Source organism: Penicillium longicatenatum (assembly GCF_028827895.1).
Source record: "Penicillium longicatenatum strain IBT 33135 chromosome Unknown contig_11_segment0_segment0, whole genome shotgun sequence".
In the NCBI taxonomy this organism is placed as follows: domain Eukaryota; kingdom Fungi; phylum Ascomycota; class Eurotiomycetes; order Eurotiales; family Aspergillaceae; genus Penicillium; species Penicillium longicatenatum.
This window is the reverse complement of record NW_026643117.1, coordinates 702,333-719,996: the sequence shown is the minus strand read 5'-3', so window position 1 is coordinate 719,996 and position 17,664 is coordinate 702,333. Positions and strand designations below refer to the sequence as shown.

The following is a 17,664-nucleotide window of genomic DNA, read 5'->3' as shown; positions in this document are numbered from 1 at the left end:
TGAAATCAGTTTCGCCACTTTGCTCTCATAGAATCTTTCTCGAACCCTAGTTCGACATAGTATATATCACGTGCTAGCATCCTCACTGCAGTCACTAGCGAAAACAGCTTCCACCCTAAACACCCAAAGATATTACAAGTGCCCCACTGCCAAGACATTAGTGGGAAGTTTCCATTCTACGGCCATCTATAACTAAATGCAAATTACAGTACTAAGCCAGCACAATACATACACCTTATATTACAATACCGTTGCCTATCCACGTAAGTTACAAGACAGGTGAATAAGATGAATATTAGGCCTGGGGAATAACAGAAATCGTTGCTTATGGGCCAAAGATGGCGAATACTGAGGAAAAAAGTAGAATAGATACAGTATATTAAGATGCTTTTCCTTCAAGAAACAATTAGAGTATGTATACCATGGCCACATTCTCCAAAAATCATGACTTAGTGTTCTTCTACCTTCTAACAAAAGATAGCAATTGGGGGAGTTATTGTACCCGGTATAATTAAATTCGATTAGGTTTGAGAAGACATCTTGTTTCCTAAGCGTCATGATTTTCTCAATCTTTGAAAAGGGGAGCGATAGCGTGCAGACTAATCAGCTCCTCGCTCTAATAGTATCTGCACGATTTTGTCGTGTCCTCTAGAAGAAGCTACCTGGAGCGCATTTCCGTAGCGGCTACCCTGGGCGTTGACGTCGGCTCCGTGCTCTAACAGCATCTGCACGATTTGATCGTGTCCTCCAGAAGAAGCTACCTGGAGCGCATTTCCGTAGCGGCCACCCTGGACGTTGACGTCGGCTCCGTGCTCTAACAGCATCTGCACGATTTGATCGTGCCCTCCAGAAGAAACTACATAAAGCGCATTTCCGTAGATGCCACCCTGGGCGTTGACGTCGGCTCCGTGCTCTAACAGCATCTGCACGATTTTGTTGTGTCCTCTAGAAGAAGCTACCTGGAGCGCATTTCCGTAGCGGCTACCCTGGGCGTTGACGTCGGCTCCGTGCTCTAATAGCATCTGCACGATTTGATCGTGTCCTTCACAAGAAGCTACCTGGAGCGCATTTCCGTAGCGGCCACCCTGGACGTTGACGTCGGCTCCGTGCTCTAACAGCATCTGCACGATTTGATCGTGTCCTTCACAAGAAGCTACATAAAGCGCATTTCTGTAGAGGCTACCCTGGGCGTTGACGTCGGCTCCGTGCTCTAATAGCATCTGCACGATTTGATCGTGTCCTTCACAAGAAGCTACATGAAGCGCATTTCCGAAGCGGCTACCCTCGGCGTTGACGTCGGCTCCGTGCTCTAACAGCATCTGCACGATTTGATCGTGTCCTCTAGAAGAAGCTGCATAAAGCGCATCTCCGTCCTCTCCACCCTGGGCGTTGACGTCGGCTCCGTGTTCTAACAGCCTCTGCACGATATGATCGTGTCCTTCACAAGAAGCTACATAAAGAGCATTTCCGTAGCGGCCACCCTGGGCGTTGACGCCGGCTCTGTGCTCTAACAGCATCTGCACGATTTGATCGTGCCCTCCAGAAGAAACTACATAAAGCGCATTTCCGTAGATGCCACCCTGGGCGTTGACGTCGGCCCCGTGCTCTAACAGCATCTGCACGACTTGATCGTGTCCATTCTGCGAGGCCCATATCAATGAATTTGTTCCTGTATCGTCTGCAGAATTGATATGGTATTTCTGAGCAGCCAGTAGGAACTCAACCTCTTGCCCATGGCCGTTAAATGATGCTAAATTGAGGGCATTCATTGATGGCAGGTTCATGTATGGATTTGCTGCTTTCCAAAAGATAGGAAACCACAGGGCAATCCGTTTTCCGGGCATATCGTACATTGAATGTAGTCGATTCTGCGCTTTCTGGTCCAACATAAAAGTCATTTTTCGTACGTGATCGGCCCAATGTACTGCTGAGTATTCCAAAAGGTCTCGAACGTTTAAGCTTGGTTGGCCTTCTTCGTCTTCCAAATCCTCCATCAAAAGGTACCGCAGACAGATCTCCGCCATCTGATTCTCTGCATCACTTAGGCTGCTCCAGTACGTGACTCGGAGATTGTCGGAATTTTGTTTTCGAATCAAAAACTCTCTGGCGGTCTGGTGGATGAGATAGATTTTAGAGTTATTAGTAAACACAAACAAGCCGCAAAGTTGTCGAACTTTTCTTAGTAGATGAGTTAGATCCAGCCCAGCCTCCATTATTGTTCGTGCTTCAGAGCAGGTAGCAATACCTAGCGCCATAGCCATCTCTCGTATTGTAAGAGGACGTCGTGCAGCCACGATAATCTCTAAGATCTTTTTGACTGTATGAGTTTCATCTACTGGCACTCGACATAGAATCTTTTCGTATGCTGCAGTCACAGAAGGAGGTATCAGTGTGATGGAATTCTTCGCTGGTCGAAGGCTATGCTGAAAGGTGGTGCGGATATCATCAATGGCTAGATATAGCCAGAGATATGTCCTGTGTTCCATTTGAAGCAGCTGCTGTTCGACTCGCTGGTAGGCCTCTAGTGGTAGTTGCACGTCGTCGGCTAACTCTTTCACTCGGACTTTTACCACTAGATCAATCTCCTCATGAATTCGGTCATTCTCCTCCTCGCCTTTGATGTGTATATGCGGAAAAGAATCAGTGATTGCTCGAAAATGATTCTGTATATGATCATAGGGACGACTAGTGATCAGGAATTTCAAACAGGAGGCATCCTGTGTTGATAAAGTTGTTTGATGATGAAAGGACTGGAGCTTCTCAATCAATCGGGCCTGATCCGATTCGCGACATTCATCCAGCGCATCGAATATGCAAATCGTCTTAAAGGATACACCAGCCGATGCCGCCGTTATGAAGATCCGCCAAAGCTCATCAACCTCGTTTCGTAATTTCTCCCCGTTTTTCTCCCAGGACGGGAGCGCATAGGGTAATAGCTGAGGTCGTTGGCTAAAGAGTTGATGTAGCACTGAACATAGTGCGGTATCAATATGGTTCTGTTCGTCATTATCTTTGAAGAAAAAGAAACACGTTGTCACTGCCAAGCTTGAATCTTGTAAGTCATCATCAATGATCGATCTGGCCAGTACAGACTTGCCGCAGCCGGGGTCGGCTGACGCCCATAGAAGATCATTGCTGCTGCTCTCCCACCAGCGGATATATTCAGCGCTCTGTAGGGCCCATTGACAGGTTCCTTCTACCCTTTTTGGATTGATATTCTTTTGCTCCTCGTAGTTTGCAACCTTGAAAACTTGATGACAACGTTGTTGCTGATCTGTTAAAGATCTTGTTTTCTGCTCATTATGGTGTTGTTCTTGTTGATCGTATGCTCGGTCTAAGCGCTTATTGGTACCTTGAATTTCTTCTTTGAGTCCGGCTTATTATATAAGTCAGCTTCTTATCATTTAATATAGACCATTCAAAGATTCTACTTACAGCACATATCTACCACCAAATTTTCTTGCGACACTTGAGTTGTGGGTATATACCCTAACAGCTCCTTAGTATATGACGCCGCTGCCAAGGCCGCATATCCTTGCCACTGCTTATTCTTATGTGTATCGGCGTAATCACAGATTCCGCGAACAACAACACAAGGGAAGTCCATCATTAAGCCAGCTGCCTCCATCTCAAAGCACAAGGCCCCAGTGGCTAGCCTAAGCTGCTCGCGTGTATATCCATCCTTGATGACAGCATTTCCAGATGCAATAATACCATAGTGTGATTGTGGATCAGTGGTCTCGCGTTCACTTCGTGTTTCTTCCCATTCTGCCAGGCACCCATCACAAGTGCTCACAGTCGTAGGATGAATGTGTTCGAATTTGAAAAGCCGGTCTTCTTGTGGTCGGTCAAAGGCCTTTCGAGTACGTGCCGTTCTACTGATCGCCTTGAGGAGAAATTCAGGATAGCAAGGATCATCCGTGAGCTCGGTGGCCCTCATCAAGTTGGTTGCTGCTAATAGTGCCCTAGGGGGGCTATTTAAAGAGCCAGTTCGATGAAATTCTCCGCTCGTACTAACTTTGCCCATATCGTATTGAAGCACTCCGCCAGAAGTGCCTTCCGGGCAGCTAATCACAACATCCCCAAGCCGAATATCATGACCCGCCGACGGAATTCCACCGCCAACGCCAACCATCAATCCGACCCGTAGAGATTTCGAAAAGGTGCGAACCATGTTATTTGCGACAGTCGTGGCCGACGTGATTCCGTATTGGCCGGCTGGGAGGCAGGCGATCGCGACGTGGTGTTTGCCGATTCGACCTAAGGTATATGTGTTCGAGTCGCTTGGATCTTGCACGTCGAGAATACCAAAGCTTTCATCTAGCATTTCTTTGGCGGCGGCAGCCTCGATCGGTAGGGCACATATCCAACCGATCTGGAACGTCTCGAGTGGGGGTTGGGCCATCCTGGAGAAGTGGTCTGGTAGAGATAGAAATCAAAGGTATACGAGAAATGTTGGGAAGGTGGCAAAGGATAACTGTAGGTACTAATGTATTATCTGCAAATTTCGATGAGAAGAACACCGAGACGGCATGGGAAGCAGAACAGACACCATTGTCAGCCGCAAAGGCCAGGCTTCGTGCTTGAGAAGAAGCGCAGCAGCGAGCGGCAAGAGATCAAATGCCATTGGCCAGGTGGACGTACGTGATGTGGGGTATTACGTGGTGGAACAGTGACCGTGGTCGGCCCGTTCCACGCCGTTTCTTGAGCAGTTGGAATACAGTACCAGCAAAGCGCGGTCGCTCTAACCAAGTCACTTTCACTCCTTGACGTTTGTGTCGTTTGCATGTGTGGGTCTTTGACATTCCACGGTTTTCTAGCGATTAAGGGTAAACCTCAGCACCTGTTTTTGAGGGCCCCTCGCAAACTTGCGTCTTATTCCAATAAAGTCAAATAGAATGAGACGATATATATAATCAGATGACAATAATTTGTCAGTGCTATGAGAAAGTAAAGTGTTGATTTGCACAGCGCTTTCAAGGGTTCGCTACCAAACTATGCCTGCAGTTAGTAAATTGAGCGCCGCAACTACCAATGGGTCTCAAAAGGCCATTTCCATAGAAAGGTACCCGCACGTGCATAATCCAGGACTCGATTGGACCCAAATCAAAACACAATTCAAATGTTTGCTGCAGTTTTGTAAATATGGAACCGTAACTTCGGTTTTGAGTACCGGTCAATACCTTAAGCAGTCGCCTTTTTATTGATGCCCGTGAAATAGATATCCACACTAGTGCCTTGGCAGTGGGGCCCGAGAAATTAAAAGCTGTCTATAGGGAGGAAGCTGAATTCGCTATCGACTGTAATAATCTGACATACTTGTCTTAAGAATACAGTACTATTAGCAAAAGAATATTCATGTATGGGCTAATTAGACCTTGCACTACTCTACATATTGTAGTAAGAATTGAGCACGAGGTAAACAAATGCTAAGGGAGTATCCTCATATATTCTTCGTATCATTACTATTCTTGTTTCCTAAATGGCTAACTATCGAATTATCTCGAGCAGCAGCCTAATCACGTGAATCGAGCAAGTGTTGGCTCAAGGAAAGTCCGGCTCGTAGAGCACCTAAGGCATCCTTTCGTGCTGTTCACGAGCTCGTTTGATAGATATCTAAAAAGGCCCTAATATTATGGTTCACAAAAAAAGGGACATATTATCGTAACAATCATATTTCGGCCTTAATTCTTGCTAGTATGGCTCCCGATCCGAATTCCCATAGGTAATGTTTCAAAGTAATGCCGTTTTAAACTCCAAGCTCCCCCTGGGTTTGCAAGATGCAGAAATTCATCCTATGAATATCAGACCATCGCCTCGAATGCGATATAATAGACAAAAAATACCTTCATTAAGCCGCTAATGGGCTCTGTCTTTGTCCTATGCAGAAAGGCACGGGCCAGCCGCGAAAGTGATGATATATCTTCCGCAGTGGAGCTAGAGAGTGACGTTGTACGATCACTTAGTTTCACCATAATTTCTCCAACATCTTTGATATCCTTCTGTACTGTGGCTGAAGGCTCCTTGGCCAATAGACATTCGCCGATATTTGCTTAACTCTGTCAGTAACACTTCAAACCGATGGAAAAAACGTACCAATTTTGACCTCCCCTTTCCAGGTAAGAACAATGTTGCTAAAATGAAGTTGTCCATATGAAGTCTTTAACTCCGAGTGTATATAGTTCAACCCTTTGAGTATCTCTTTACATAGTGTTGCTATGTCTGCTTCATTGAATTCCACTATTCCTGCAATGCACCCAAGACTGATTGCCATGTGCTCATACTCGTATACCAAATAAACCTTTTCTCCTGATTGGAAGTAATCAAGTAAGGATATCAGGTTTGTGTGACTAATAGGTCGGAGGCTTCGAATATACCTCAACTTTCGGGCTTCGCATTCCTTGATGAGACAAGTGGGCAGATTATCGCTATCCTTCAATGCTATCACTCCTGGGCCAGCCTGATCAATATTATGTGATCTGTGATACATATCGAGTGAGCCCACTTTAGGACGTAATATATCTTGCTGGATTTCTTTTGCGATGACTGGGACTTCAAGAGGGGCGCCATGGTTTTTCTTAAGGGCCTTTTTAGGGGTAGTTATTTGGCTTGTGATAAATTCGGTTGTATTCTCTCCTCTCCAAAGAGAATTCGGCAATACTGTAGCGCGCTTTGAGTTTGTACTCATACTGTAGTAAATATTTCTAAGTTCAAATTAGAATATAAGAAAGCTAGGGACATACTGGCCATTTATACCCGATCGCCCAGATTAGGATAAGTGGGTTGTTTCAGGACCGGGGCTCCACCGTGACTTTTTCGGAAAGCCCCATTTATTGCCACGGCCGATTCGATAGCTGGGCGCCCTCCAAAAGCCAGGAATTTAAACAGTGTTGCAAAATTGCTCTTAATTTAATGCTTCAGCTCAATGCTGTCATATCTATCTAGTGTTTCAGGCCGGACTCTCTTGTCATCTCCATTCTCTCACACTTTCATTCCTCTATACCCAAATTCGCCTATAACGCTCACCAAAAAGCAGTATGGATTCCCTTGGAAACCCTTTGAGTCAACGAACAAATGAACTTGCCAACCAAAGACTACAATTCTACCAGGGATGCGCCACTATTGAGCTTCGTAATTTACATTTTGACGCAAGTCCTGTGCTTGGTACTCGGCCTTTAGATCAGGGCAACGTTAACAGACTTATCGATATTTTCGAAATCGAAGGGTGCGGTAATCTTGAGCCGGAACACAAGATCGCCGCGCTAATTGACCAACAAATCTTGCATACTGCACTTTCGAAATCAAACCTCCAACCGCACTCACTACTTGACCCGACGAATCAGTCACCTCTTTCCTTTGAAGGTGATATTCAGCTACCTTGTATCTATGGAAGGCATCGTATCAATGCCGCTGATGAATTCGGGGTAAAATGTTGGCTGGTAGATTTATATTTGAATGGTTAGTAGCTACATCGCTCTGGGCTAATAAGTTCCTAACAAAGTTTGCAGTTATGCCTTCGGACGTTCTTGTTCAACTTAGAGAAGAATCAACAAAAAGCCTTGAGTTTACTGATGGTGAAATATACCGCACTCTACGTTTATACCAGCTTTCACAGAATAGCGCCCAAGAAAGCAAGTGGTGGGGAAGGCTTGCCTCCAAAGGTCGGCGTGAAGATATTAAACGCCTACAACTGAACAAGCTTCTTCTCATTAGTCTAGACAGACTTTTGCCCTTTGTCGGGCTATGGAAGCCCTTGAAATCGACCCAAATTGAAAGACTACTTAGTTTGAAGTTCCCTGAGGTAAAGCGTCTCTTTATTAACTTTATATAAACTATGATCTAACATGGAAGCAGATTCTTTCTCGGTACATAAATTTAATCTACGAAAGATGGTCCCGGATCTTTCGGGGGCAATATGCTTCATTATTAGATGCCGCTTCAGTCTGTTCACTAGAGGGTATGATGCCTGAGTCATCTCTGAGTGACCGAGGACTTATCACAGAGCTTATGGAAACTGGTCAAATCTTTACCCATGTCACTAGGGCCGTTGATAGACAGGCCATTTTGGAAGGACTTCTTTCTACTCCTGGTAGAATTCTGTCTCTTAAGACACTAACACAAGATACTTTATTTCTGGACGAGCCTGCCTGGGCTCTTCGTTCCTTATTTCCGCGATTTAAGGGTATCAGCTTTCGAAAGGTTATGCGTCGTCAATGGAAAATGGCCCCAAATAGCCCGTTAGAGATTCAAAAGTCCGAGCATGAGTACATAACCATGCAACACACTGAGAATTCCTTTCCAATGTGCATGATGCAGCTTTGGCTCTTCGCCCTAAGGCACTTCACGTATCGGCAGCCCCGATCAAAGGTTGACCGGCGTTACTCCATGGGGTCCATTGAAGACTATAGTCTTGCAAATTTAGCTCTTTTAGCTGAACGTTTAGGCTTTCAGTCAGATCAAATTAGAAATCTCCGAAACGGAAATGCGAAAAGAACGATTGAAAAGGAATTCGTACAGTCTATCTGCAGAGAGGAATTCTATAACGTTGAGGATTCCAAACTGCTATCAGTATCAAAGCAGCTGAACGGCCTCATACGTATCCTTCAGCGATACCCAGAGGGAGCCGTTCACGCCACTGATTATACGACTGATGACCCCAATCAAGAGGCCACGCATAGATTCAACAAACCAACAAGAGATCAATACGAACAACAACGGCGGTATCTATTCTTACACCAAATCTTCGGTTCTGGTCAACCTGCCGCACAATTTCCAACTCCCATCGGCGTCACAAGAGATATTATGTTTTCGTTTTTTGGAAATGAGATTGGCAACATGCAAACTCAAGAGACTCCTAACAACCCAGAAAGAATCCAAGAATCTCCTAGTGAACCATTGGCGCAGAATGAACAGACCCCTAACGACCCAAAGGAACAAACTCAAGGAACTCCTAGTGAGCCAATGGCGCAGAATGAAGAGGCTGCCACCGAGCCAATCGACATTTGCCAATCTATTATTGACCCTAATATCATGGCTGGCACTTCACCTGTTATCCAATACGAACCATCCATGGAACCGGATCCATCTACTTCAAATTTCCTCGCAGGGCAGGACTCGTATATAGGTAACACTTCTCCCGATGCCGCATCAAGTCAGTATTCACAAGGTCCAGATGAGGCCACAATAACATATGATATAAGCGACCCTGTCGATATGGAGCCTCATCCAACAGGGACGCCCGATGCACCTTCACCCAATGCTGGAGATACTCAAGACCTATCTCATAGGGAATCCAATTGGGATGGGATGCTTGAGCCCCCACTTGCAGCAGGATTTGAAGATTTAAGTTGCATTGCCCCAATGGAAACCAGAACATTCATAGCAGGGCGCCGACGGGTTCAAGATATTCTCGCCACATGGTTTCAGTCGCAGAAAGAGGTCATTGTCATTTTCGAGTTTGAATTCCGAGCTTATTATAAGTACATGCTAGGAGGGGGACTTGGCCTGCAAACTAAGTTGGCGGATCTTTCAAGGGACTATGTCTTCGCCATCATCGATGACTTTGGATTTGGGACGCCGGACATCAATATGACCTATGAGAAAGCAGTAGAAAAGCGGTTATTACTAGCTACCCGAAGAGATAATCCATTCTCAAGGAAAGGGAACGAAGGGTCAGAACTAAGAGTGTCGGTAGAAGAGATAAAGGAATATGTTCAGACATACGATATTCATACTGGAAAGAGGAAAGCATATCATCAAGGGCCAACTGGTAAGCGCAGTCGAAAAAGAAAGGAAGAGCACGGGGAGGAATTCCAGGGAGAGGAGGAAGTATAGGAGAACGCAATATTGAAACTAGATGCAAAGCATGACATATGATGATTGAATCTAAAGCTGGCTCGTCCTATTGAAGGTTTTTCCCAAAGTCAAAAAGTGCAAAATACATATAAGATAAATCGAAATCAGTTTCACCACTTACAGGGCCGCTCGAAATCAGCTTCACCTTTGTTTTCTTTTCTTTTCTTTTCTGGAATTTATTCTGAAACACGCTAGTCCCCATTTGGTTTAGTCTATTATGGGGTCGCGAAATCCTTTGTAAGGGTGAATTACACCACTGCGGGGTTGTAACTTTCCTGAAACACAGATACAATCGTTACGCTACGTTTAACCACAAGGTTCGTCACTTTGATTAGAGCTTTGGTCTTCCGCGGCAACTTCGAGGAAGATGGCGCTACGTTCACGTATTGACCTCCTGAATAATGTAAATGGACAGACACATCATCTATCAAAGGTGATTACAAGGGAATATGGTCAAGGCGGTCGATTTCTTCTGTCTCGAATCAGATCACCTGATAGCGGGGTAGACTGGGGATTGGGAGATCCAAGCGTAGATTTGAGCCTCTTCCAAGTTCTTACGCAACAGCCATGTCGACTAGCATTTCCCAAGGCGAAAACAACTCTGGATTCCAGGCAGGAGTAATACACGGGAATATCGGGAATGTCACTATTGGTAAGTGGAAAATAGATGTGACTGTAACCTACGGCTAGTAATAGTGATCGGCTTCAGTACAATCCGAAACGCTAAATCAAGAATGCCTTCGTGATTTGCATGCCACCAACCCTGTCGATGATAAAGAACGTATCGAGAATACCAAGGGCGGACTACTCGAAGACTCATATCGCTGGATTCTAGAGAATAAAGATTTCAAACAATGGCAAGATAGCGAGAGAAATCGCCTTCTCTGGATCAGGGGTGATCCTGGTAAAGGCAAGACGATGCTCCTATGTGGTGTCATCGAAGAGTTGACGAGATTGTATGGGGATAATGCGAGCATCTCGTTCTTTTTCTGTCAGGCTACCGACATGCGGATCAACAGCGCTACGTCTGTCCTGAGGGGGTTGATATATTTACTTGTCAAGAATCATCCATCTCTTCTCCACTATGTGCGAGCTCGGTACGACTATGCAGGAAAGACCCTCTTTGAGGATGCCAATGCATGGAATGCACTATCAACAATCTTCAGGGACATTCTAAACGACCCGACACTGCAGATGACTTATTTGGTAATTGATGCTTTAGATGAGTGCACCAATGGGCTCCGTTTCCTTCTAGACTTAATTGTCCAGGAATCATCATTTAATCCACAGATAAAGTGGGTTGTTTCTAGCCGCAACTGGCCTGAAATCACTGATCGACTTGACATTGCTGCCCAGCTAGCTCCGATCTCATTAGAGCTGAACGAGGCGTCTGTGTCTGAAGCAGTGAATCAATTTATCAAGCATAAAGTCCACGACTTAGCAAAAGCGAAAAGGTATAGCGATAAAACTCGCAATGGCGTTCATTCCTACCTATTATCAAACTCGCAAGGTACCTTCCTCTGGGTAGCCTTGGTGTGTCAGAATCTTGAAAAGATACGAATAAATGTACTCAAGAAGCTAAAATCATTCCCTCCTGGGTTAGAGGCTCTATATGGTCGAATGATTGGCCAGGTTCGCGAATCTGAAGATGCCGAGCTCTGCAAGGAGATACTGGCAATCATGTCAACTGTCTTGCGGCCTATTACGCTACACGAACTAACTTCTCTGATTGAACTACCGGACGATGACTACGATGATCTTGTTCCCCTTAAAGAGATTATTGCAATCTGTGGGTCGTTTTTAACGGTTCGAGAACAAACTATTGTGTTTGTTCATCAGTCTGCAAAGGAATTCTTACTCAAGGAAGCACTCAGTGAGATACTTCCTAGAGGTATAGAGGCTGAACACGACGTGATATTTATACGGTCTCTCGATGTTATTTTCAAGACACTTCAACGTGATATCTGGAATATCAAATTACCTGGACTCCACACAAAGGGTATCTGCAAACCTAGCCCAAATCCACTAGCAGCGGTGGAATACTCATGTGTCTACTGGATGGACCATCTTGAAGCTAGCCTGGTTAATGGAGCTTATGAGCTGGAAGTTTATGACAGAGGTCGCGTGGATACGTTTCTGCAGCAGAAATTCCTCCACTGGCTCGAAGCCCTTAGTATTTTGGGAAGTGTTTCGGATGGCATCCAAGTGATGCAAAAGCTCGAGATTTTGATTGAGGTGAGTGGTTAAAATTGAATAGAGATGATCTTCTCTTCTGACAAGGGGCGCACTTAAACAGAGAAGAAAAGATTCAGGAATGCTACTGAATCGAGCTCGAGACGCCTCTAGGTTTATTCGATATCATAGAACAGCAATTGAAAGCAGCCCACTGCAAGTATATTGCTCACCTCTTATCTTTAGCCCACTAAAGAGTCTCGCAAGAATATCTTTTCAGGATGGGAGACCAGACTGGGTCTTAAATTATCCTGTGGTAGAGGAAAACTGGAGTCCCTGTCTTCAAACTCTTGAGGGGCATAGTAATTGGGTCAAGTCGATTGCCTGGTCGCCAGATGGAAGCCGACTCGCATCAGCGTCTAATGATAAGACAGTCAGGATCTGGGATCCGGCTACCGGCCAGAGCATATCAACCCTTGAGGGGCATAGTGGTTACGTCAGGTCGATTGCCTGGTCGCCAGATGGAAGCCGACTCGCATCAGCGTCTGATGATGAGACAGTCAGGATGTGGGATCCGGCTACCGGCCAGAGCATATCAACCCTTGAGGGGCATAGTGGTTGGGTCAGGTCGATTGCCTGGTCGCCAGATGGAAGCCGACTCGCATCAGCGTCTTTTGATGAGACAGTCAGGATCTGGGATCCGGCTACCGGCCAGAGCATATCAACCCTTGAGGGGCATAGTGGTTGGGTCAGGTCGATTGCCTGGTCGCCAGATGGAAGCCGACTCGCATCAGCGTCTTTTGATGAGACAGTCAGGATCTGGGATCCGGCTACCGGCCAGAGCATATCAACCCTTGAGGGGCATAGTGGTTACGTCAGGTCGATTGCCTGGTCGCCAGATGGAAGCCGACTCGCATCAGCGTCTTTTGATGAGACAGTCAGGATCTGGGATCCGGCTGCCGGCCAGAGCATATCAACCCTTGAGGGGCATAGTGGTTACGTCAGGTCGATTGCCTGGTCGCCAGATGGAAGCCGACTCGCATCAGCGTCGCGTGATAAGACAGTTAGGATCTGGGATCCGGCTACCGGCCAGAGCATATCAACCCTTGAGGGGCATGGTAGATACGTCAGGTCGATTGCCTGGTCGCCAGATGGAAGCCGACTCGCATCAGCGTCTTTTGATGAGACAGTCAGGATCTGGGATCCGGCTACCGGCCAGAGCATATCAACCCTTGAGGGGCATAGTGAATGGGTCAACTCGATTGCCTGGTCGCTAGATGGAAGCCGACTCGCATCAGCGTCTAATGATAAGACAGTCAGGATCTGGGATCCGGCTACCGGCCAGAGCATATCAACCCTTGAGGGGCATAGTGGTTACGTCAGGTCGATTGCCTGGTCGCCAGATGGAAGCCGACTCGCATCAGCGTCGAGTGATAAGACAGTCAGGATCTGGGATCCGGCTACTAGCCAGAGTGTATCAACCCTTGAGGGGCATAGTGATGCGGTCGAGTCGATTGCCTGGTCGCCAGATGGAAGCCGACTCGCATCAGCGTCTGATGATGAGACAGTCAGGATGTGGGATCCGGCTACCGGCCAGAGCATATCAACCCTTGAGGGGCATAGTGGTTACGTCAGGTCGATTGCCTGGTCGCCAGATGGAAGCCGACTCGCATCAACGTCTTATGATAAGACAGTCAGGATCTGGGATCCAGCTATCGGCCAGAGCATATCAACCCTTGAGGGGCATAGTGGCTACGTCAACTCGATTACCTGGTCGCCAGATGGAAGCCGACTCGCATCAGCGTCTGATGATGAGACAGTCAGGATCTGGGATCCGGCTACCGGCCAGAGTATATCAACCCTTGAGGGGCATAGTGATAGGGTCAACTCGATTGCCTGGTCGCCAGATGGAAGCCGACTCGCATCAGCGTCTTATGGTAAGACAGTCAGGATCTGGGATCCAGCTACTAGTCAGAGTATATCAACCCTTGAGGGGCATAGTGATTACGTCAACTCGATTACCTGGTCGCCAGATGGAAGCCGACTCGCATCAGCGTCTAATGATGAGACAGTCAGGATCTGGGATCCGGCTACCGGCCAGAGCGTGTCAAATCTTCCTATTGGCTTCAGCAGATCCCTTCAATTCGACAACGATGATATCAATCTTCTGCACACAAATAACGGCACATATGACATAGGTTCAAAAGGTCCGGTGACGCCTGTGTCTAACGACTTCATCTCGCCGCTCAAGCAGTATGGGTACGGATTAAGCCAGGAACGTTCCTGGATAACCTATAATGGACTCAAGCTGTTGTGGTTGCCTTTAGAATATCGCCCAAAATCTCACGCCAATTTCGCCAGATATGCAACCAGATTAGCGATCAGCTGCTCATCAGGTCATGTTATTTTCCTCATGCTCTCAAAACAAAATCCCGTTTCTAGCCTTTGATCTATGTTTAGACAACCACAAATCTATGTCTACATATGTAACACGTGACCACATTATGCTTCTTCCAGGCTCACCCAAACCTCCTTAATGATTACCACCGACGTTGCGCGATCAAGCTTTGTGTTTGAAGCTCACTTCTTTTTCTACCAACCTAATCAGTTTCCGCTAGAATGTCCAGTTCCTCGACAATTAGAATGATGCTTCAAGTGCAATGTCTATTTATGAGGTGAACGTACCGGTCTGCTTCCTGTTAGCACTGATCAACACCCGCAGCTTTCGGATCGCCAAGACAAAATAGCTTCCCAGGAGCCGCAGTGCCCCTTAGTCACGTGCATTTCCCAATACCCCAGCTCCCCCCGGTGTTCAATCAAAAATGATTTCGTCCGCTCCCTGATCAGATGGGTGAGCAGGGTGAGCTTGGAGAAAACCGTTCTCCACCGTTGTGTCAACGACACAATGGTCAACCCCCAGCGATCCCACGCAAATGGCGCCTCGACTCCCTCCTTCCAAACTGGAGATGATTCGTGACATGATATATAACGGATACTTGAATACATCACAAATGGCCGCGGCTGCGGAGTGTAGCTAGCGTTCGATAATCAGTATTCGCAAGAATCTTCGCTTGTTCGGGAATGTCGGAGCTCCATCAACTCGCGTCGGTCGGCGACGAAGCATCACACCGCCAATGATACAGACTCTCTGTGACCATCTTCTCGAGAAGCCCGGATTATGTGTGGATGAAATGATTCTCTTTCTATGGGATGAGTTTCATACTTGGGTGACAAGCTCGAGTCTCAAGCGGGCTCTTGCTTCGGTCGGCTGCTCGAAGAAGGTGGCTCGACAGAGAGCAAAGGAACAGAATGCTGATTTGCGCGATTTCTATCTCCACAATATATCGGACTTCAAGTCATACCATCTAGTCTATGTGGATGAGTCGGGTTGTGATAAAAGAATTGGTTGCAGACGCACTGGGTGGTGTCCGCTAGGCCAGACGCCATTACAGATCTCTAAATTCCATCGTGACCAGCGATACCAGATCTTGCCTACGTACGCACAAGACGGCGTTGTGCTTTCTCGTGTATTTCAAGGCTCAACTGATTCGGCCGTGTTCGAAGATTTCACCGAGCAGCTCCTTCAGCACTATAGAAGGTGGCCGGAACCGAAATCCGTGATCATCATGGACAATGCATCCTTCCACCATTCTGACCAGATGAAAAAGATGTGTGCCGATGCTGGAGTAAAGCTGATGTATTTGATACCTTACTCGCCTGATTAAAATCCCATCGAGGAGTTTTTCTCGGAGCTGAAGGCGTTCATCAGGCGTCACTGGCGAAAGTATGAACAGAGCCCGGACCAAGGGTTCGATAATTTCCTTGTGGGATGTGTCGGGGCTGTAGGATTTCGGGAATAAAGTGCAATCGGCCATTTCCGGCATGCTGGCGTAGTCGTCGAAGACTAGCCTAGAGCCATAGTATCCAGAGCATAGTATTGATCTAGTTGGACATAATACTTCGTTTTTGGGATAATAGATGAGCATTGTGTGAGGCATTCTGTGCTTATAAGAGCGTGTGAATTATATATATTAAGCCACCTAAAAGTGATGGAACTGGATTACGAATCTAAATCTATGCAAAGCTGCCACTTATTCCGACGGGGGGTCTTCCTATTGATTTCTTATCTCCCCCACCCACTTAATGATATCATCGACAAAGCGGCGTGCAATACCTACCGCAATCCCTTCTTGAACAAAAAATCCCGGATTTTGATCCTCGTGAATCTGCTCAAGGTCCAGACCGTTGGCGAGCGTGACATCACAAGCTAGCTGGAATTGAGCCCTCAAATTTCGTCGATAACATTTGTTTCTTGCCAGGCGCTGTATTCCTTCACAGCCACATCCCGTGGGCCATTAATTGTGAGAAGAATAAATCTATGCTGTTTCTGGTGGGAAGACATTTCGGATTGTGGGATACAATCAACTGCTGCTGGTTGTATAGCAGATTGTCCTCCCATGAAATTGATGTTGATAGGTGGGCAGTTTCCCGGGGTAAACGATTTGTTGTTCTTGGACTGTGAATGCTCCACCTTCTACTGCTCTTCCATATATAATTCTTCCCGAATAGCATCGGGAACATCATCTTAGCACTCTAAAACACCCCTAGCATCGACATACGCAATCAGGCGTTTTAAATGATGCGTTCTCAATTAGTAGTGTTTCTTTCCATAAGGATCCTACCAGCAATACGGCCCAAGATGGCAGGATGGTGAAGGACAACGCATTAAGCTATAGACAGCCCGCCAGATGGACTGCTATCCAGATACATGCTCTTTAGCATCAAGTTATGCATCACGCTCGCCAAGCATTCTCTTCGTCACAGATGACCTCCCTCGTTTTTCACCCCTACCTGCTGCACTCCTAGAAAGGTTATCGTCCTCTGTATAGTTGAAGGTAATAATTACCCTCAATTCCTTGCCTCGAGTGTGAAGTTTACCCCAAGTAATTAGTTGCTCCTCCACTACAGTTCAATCAACATCAAGGGATTGAAACCAGAATTTTTCGTTCTTGTGTTTGCGATCGTTGACCGACATAACTACAAGCGTGCCATCCGATCTCACCCTTCGGCTACGTGGGATCCGCTCTTGAAGCACGTTCTCCAACTTAAGCCTCAGGAGCGAAGGCCAATAGGCACTTGGTGTCAGGGTCACATTCTTTATCGTGTCCTCCCACCTGAACCGGTTGTTCACCTTCGCTTTCCACTTGATTGTATACCGAATAAAGATCGGTGGAAACTCATCATCCGGTCTACTTGCTTACCACTCACCGACTTGAAGAAGACTTGGTGCTTCTTGCGGGGCGCATATTGAGGCTACGGGAGTGCCCTAGGGGTAGCGATCCGGGGAAGGGCTGAACTCAAATTGCGAGTGTAGTGTCTCGTTATAGTATCTGGAGTGGGGGCGTATTGCGATTCCTGGTCCGAGAGATCGGGGGCATAGGGTTGAGCGTTATCACGGTCACAGAATGAGCCATTGATCATGGTGAACGGTTCCTGTTCAATTCAACGTTAGCACGGTTTGGCTTCCAGGTTCAACAGGCGGTAGGTTCAATGAATAAGGGTTCCAAGTTGATGTAGAGTCGATGATAAACGCATTGTAATGAAGACCCCACCAGTTCCTTTCTTTTTCAATTTTCG

The 17,664-nt window shown here is 46.6% G+C and overlaps 3 protein-coding genes across 3 annotated transcripts; 2 read left to right on the top strand and 1 right to left on the bottom strand.

Annotated features, from left to right (window-relative positions):
* Positions 1-599: 599 nt before the first annotated feature.
* N7484_000257 (uncharacterized protein) lies at positions 600-4,405 on the bottom strand (the record flags this gene model as incomplete). Its single annotated transcript, XM_057110678.1, has 2 exons — positions 600-3,376; positions 3,436-4,405. 2 exons carry the CDS (start codon positions 4,403-4,405, stop codon positions 600-602), a joined length of 3,747 nt encoding a protein of 1,248 aa, XP_056977904.1.
* Positions 4,406-7,037: 2,632 nt separating this feature from the next.
* N7484_000256 (uncharacterized protein) lies at positions 7,038-9,834 on the top strand (the record flags this gene model as incomplete). The annotated part of the gene is made up of 3 exons (XM_057110677.1): positions 7,038-7,458; positions 7,509-7,801; positions 7,855-9,834. 3 exons carry the CDS (start codon positions 7,038-7,040, stop codon positions 9,832-9,834), a joined length of 2,694 nt encoding a protein of 897 aa, XP_056977903.1.
* Positions 9,835-12,592: 2,758 nt separating this feature from the next.
* On the top strand, positions 12,593-14,019 carry N7484_000255 (WD40 repeat domain-containing protein; the record flags this gene model as incomplete). Its single annotated transcript, XM_057110676.1, has 2 exons — positions 12,593-13,964; positions 14,003-14,019. 2 exons carry the CDS (start codon positions 12,593-12,595, stop codon positions 14,017-14,019), a joined length of 1,389 nt encoding a protein of 462 aa, XP_056977902.1.
* Positions 14,020-17,664: the final 3,645 nt, after the last annotated feature.